Raw genomic sequence first — 3,421 nt, 5'->3', positions numbered from 1 at the left:
CCTTCTCAACTGGGCGGGTGCTGACGTCAAAGGAACGCCTTCCCCTCCACCAATGGGAAGGAAACTCCGCCAGGGGCGGAAGGGGGCGGTAGAAGTGCTCGGGCCAACCTCCCGTTGCGGGGAGGTGGGAACAAAGCTACAACATTTCCAATCAGATCGGGAACCGCGGGGGGGGGGGGGGGGGGGGGGGGGGGGGAGGAGGTGTCAGTTTGACCTTGATGGACGTGACATGTATCCAGTAGTTTCCGAGGCAGGGAGCGCTTTGTGTTGATGGACGGGAGAAGTGCCCAACGGAACTTGAGCGGGGAAATTCATGGGTGGGCCCTGCCCCTCACAGGCCTCAGGCAGGCCCCACGCAGGCCCAGTGGCCCGAGACAGGCGGCGAGGTGGAGCCGTCTCTTGGCCCTATGACGGACATCGCGAATGTCCAATGACAGCGTGCTACGGCCGGCGAGAGGTGAGACCTCCGCCTGACAGGCAGGCTGACTGTCGAATCAGGCTAGGCAAGAAAGGGGGCTGATTCTGGAAGCCATTACGCCAGTGTCGCAGGGTGGAGGCCGTTGAGTGGGGTTTGTTGGGTGGTTGTGGTACGCAATTTGCGTACCGTTGCCGGTTCCAAGGAGGGGAGAGGGGGAGACGGACGCCTCCGGGCCCTGAGGGGCCTCGGCCCCCCCCCCCCGTTGTCCCCAGCCCCGGGGGTGAGCGGGCTTGGGGGGGCCCTGCCGCTCCTCGGTCCTATCCAGCCTCCCCCAAGGCCCCTTGGGCCTGACCAGGCCCCTTTAGCCTGCAAGTGTCCTCCAGTACCCCCTCCTCGGTGCCCCCCCATGGCCATGGCGTCACCCCCAGCACCCCCAGCCAAGAAGCGGAAGATGAATTTCTCGGAGAGGGAGGTGGAGATCATCGTGGAGGAGCTGGAGCGAGGCAAGCACCTCCTCATCAACCATTTCAACGCAGGCGTGCCCCTAGCTGCCAAGGCCGCTGCCTGGCACGACATCCTGCGCCGCGTCAACGCTGTCGCCACCTGCCACCGCGAGCTGCCCGAGGTCAAGAAGAAATGGTCCGACCTCAAGACCGAGGTGCGACGCAAAGTGGCCCAAGTCCGGGCTGCTATGGAAGGGGGAAGTGAGAGCCAAAATGCCAACGGCAATGGACCGGAGAACGAAGACCCAACAGGCGCTGCAACTGCCCCGGTTATCCTCACCCCCATGCAGCAACGCATCTGCAACCTGCTGGGAGAAGCCACCATCATCAGTTTGCCGAGTGGGGACTGCAGCGCAGCTGATGGTACTGAGATACCCATCACTGCGTCAGCCACCACCGTCACCCTGACCCAGAGTGAGTGCTGCACCTGATGAAGATGCTCTATGCTCAGTGTGGAAGGCCATATGGGGGTCCTGACACCCACTTGTGAGGAGGCCCTGAGCCATGTGCAGGGAAAGCCTCAGCAAAAAGAAACCCCTGCATCTCTGTAATGAAGATGCCATTCCCAGTATGTCCTCCTGCTGAAAGGGAGTGGCTGCAAGATGCACACTTGCTGAAAGGCAGCTTTGATAGCTGGGCTTGGCCTTAAGAACAAGGGACGATGGTGTCCTTTGCACCCTGCAAATTCTTTGGTTCCCCGCCTCTGGGGACAAAAGCAGGGGCAGAAACACCTTGAAGGCTAATTTCCCAATCTGCCCCAAACTGGGAGCAACTCTTCTGACAAGTGCCATTTTGGGTCTTGTGTTTGGCTTTATGTTGGTTGATTAGTGCCGTTTGGAAAGATTGTTCTGAACTGGAGGCTGAGAAATTATTTTGTCTAGACAGATAAGGCATGTCCTGTTCCTTTGGAATGTACAGCCTAGAAGGAAGCTCAAATGAGGGTGGAGTAGACTTAAAATAGGTAGTTTTGTGGATTGCTGTTCATTGTATGTTATCTCACTGAACAGGCAGTATTCCTGTGATATTCACTGAATAGTCCTGTAGATAAAAATCCGCCTATCACAGCTACTTCTTACCCCTTTTCTGACCTTTGTTTTCAGTTCCTGCAGAAACGACCTACCACAGTCTGGAGGATGGAGTGGTGGAGTATTGCACAACAGAAGCCCCTACCACAGTCACTGCCGAAGCACCCTTGGAGATGATGGCACATCAGCATGAAGTGTCTGCAAAACCCCAGGAGCTGAAAAGCCGAATTGCTCTGAACTCAGCCAAGCTCCTGCAGGAGCAGCGAGTGACCAACTTGCACGTGAAGGAGATTGCCCAGCACCTGGAGCAGCAGAATGACTTGCTTCAGATGATCCGTCGTTCACAGGAGGTTCAGGCATGTGCTCAGGAGAGGCAGGCACAAGCCATGGAAGGAACACAGGCGGCACTGAGTGCCCTCATCCAGGTTCTCCGCCCCATGATTAAGGACTTCCGTCGATTTTTGCAGAGCAATACACCCAGTCCGTCGGTCACCGCTGACCCCAGCCAGACAGGGCAGCAGGATAGCATGATCCAGTGACGGGATGCCTTCCTTGGAAGCAGCCTGCCTGTGCTGCCAGTGGACACGAGGAATGAGGGGTGCTAGCTCTTGCCAATGTGAAATGGCTCACCTTGGGGGTCTTGCTGAGCCTAACCAGCTTGCTTTCTTTGCTAATCTTATGCTAATCTGCCTTTTCAGACTCACACAGAGCCCTAGCTGGATGTGTAATAAAGCAGAACTTAACATTGCTTTACTTCCTCAAACAATAGATTATTTGTTTTTTTTTAAAAAAGACAGCTATTTTTTTATTTCTATTTGAAAACAAAAAAAACCCTCTCCTAAGTATGAGACTTCTCTCAAGATCTGTAGCCTTTAACTGACTCCTGACATGGACAGTCTTGTGATACCACAGGACTCTTGCTGAAAGCATTTACTGGAAACGTGGTACTGGATGTGGTAGAACCTTCTTCCTACACCAAGAGTTATGGATACTGCTTTTGCAGTCTGACACCCAGCCTGTGCAGACCAGTACAAAGCCTACACATGGTTTAAATCCCACCTACATCCCCTGAGAATATCAATGGGATTAAAATAGTGCATTCACCTCGTGATCTGTCTGTGTGCAGTCATGAAATGTCATTATAAACTTGTCAGATGTGATGAAAATTTGATGTCTTGGTTATCAGATACTGTTCTGGAAATGTTTTGGAAGTAATGTATCACCTGTCTCAGCACAGCTGATACATGAGAGCCTGGATGAGTTTCACTCAGATGGGTGTAAGAGGGGAAACTCCATCTCCCTCTCCTCTGCACAGCATGTCACCTCCATAATTTATCCATCAAGTGGACCCAGCCTGCAGAGCTGCTGCCACACAGTAATTCCTAACATCTAGGAGTTTGTCAGCCACCAATATAATTGAGTGAATTTTGGAGCATTCTTTGCTTCTACTGGTTGGTGATGGTATTTGTCCTGCA

General features: G+C 53.6%; 1 protein-coding gene across 1 annotated transcript; it reads left to right on the top strand.

The window, feature by feature from the left end:
* The first annotated feature begins 472 nt into the window (after window positions 1–472).
* On the top strand, window positions 473–2,485 carry NAIF1 (nuclear apoptosis inducing factor 1). Its single transcript, XM_009907072.2, has 2 exons — window positions 473–1,335; window positions 2,022–2,485. The coding sequence occupies exons 1-2, from the start codon at window positions 825–827 to the stop codon at window positions 2,483–2,485; spliced, it is 975 nt and encodes a 324-aa protein (XP_009905374.2). The 5' UTR covers window positions 473–824.
* The last annotated feature ends 936 nt before the right edge of the window (window positions 2,486–3,421 follow it).

Source organism: Dryobates pubescens, chromosome 29 (genome assembly GCF_014839835.1).
Source record: "Dryobates pubescens isolate bDryPub1 chromosome 29, bDryPub1.pri, whole genome shotgun sequence".
Taxonomy (NCBI): domain Eukaryota; kingdom Metazoa; phylum Chordata; class Aves; order Piciformes; family Picidae; genus Dryobates; species Dryobates pubescens.
The sequence above is the reverse complement of the archived record's forward strand: the minus strand, read 5'-3'. Positions and strand labels throughout refer to the sequence as shown.

Coding starts and splice junctions, on each gene's coding strand:
- NAIF1 (XM_009907072.2), top strand. CDS start 825: ATGGCCATGGCGTCACCCCCAGCACCCCCAGCCAAGAAGCGGAAGATG. Junction 1,336..2,021: donor CACCGTCACCCTGACCCAGA/GTGAGTGCTGCA, acceptor CTTTGTTTTCAG/TTCCTGCAGAAACGACCTAC.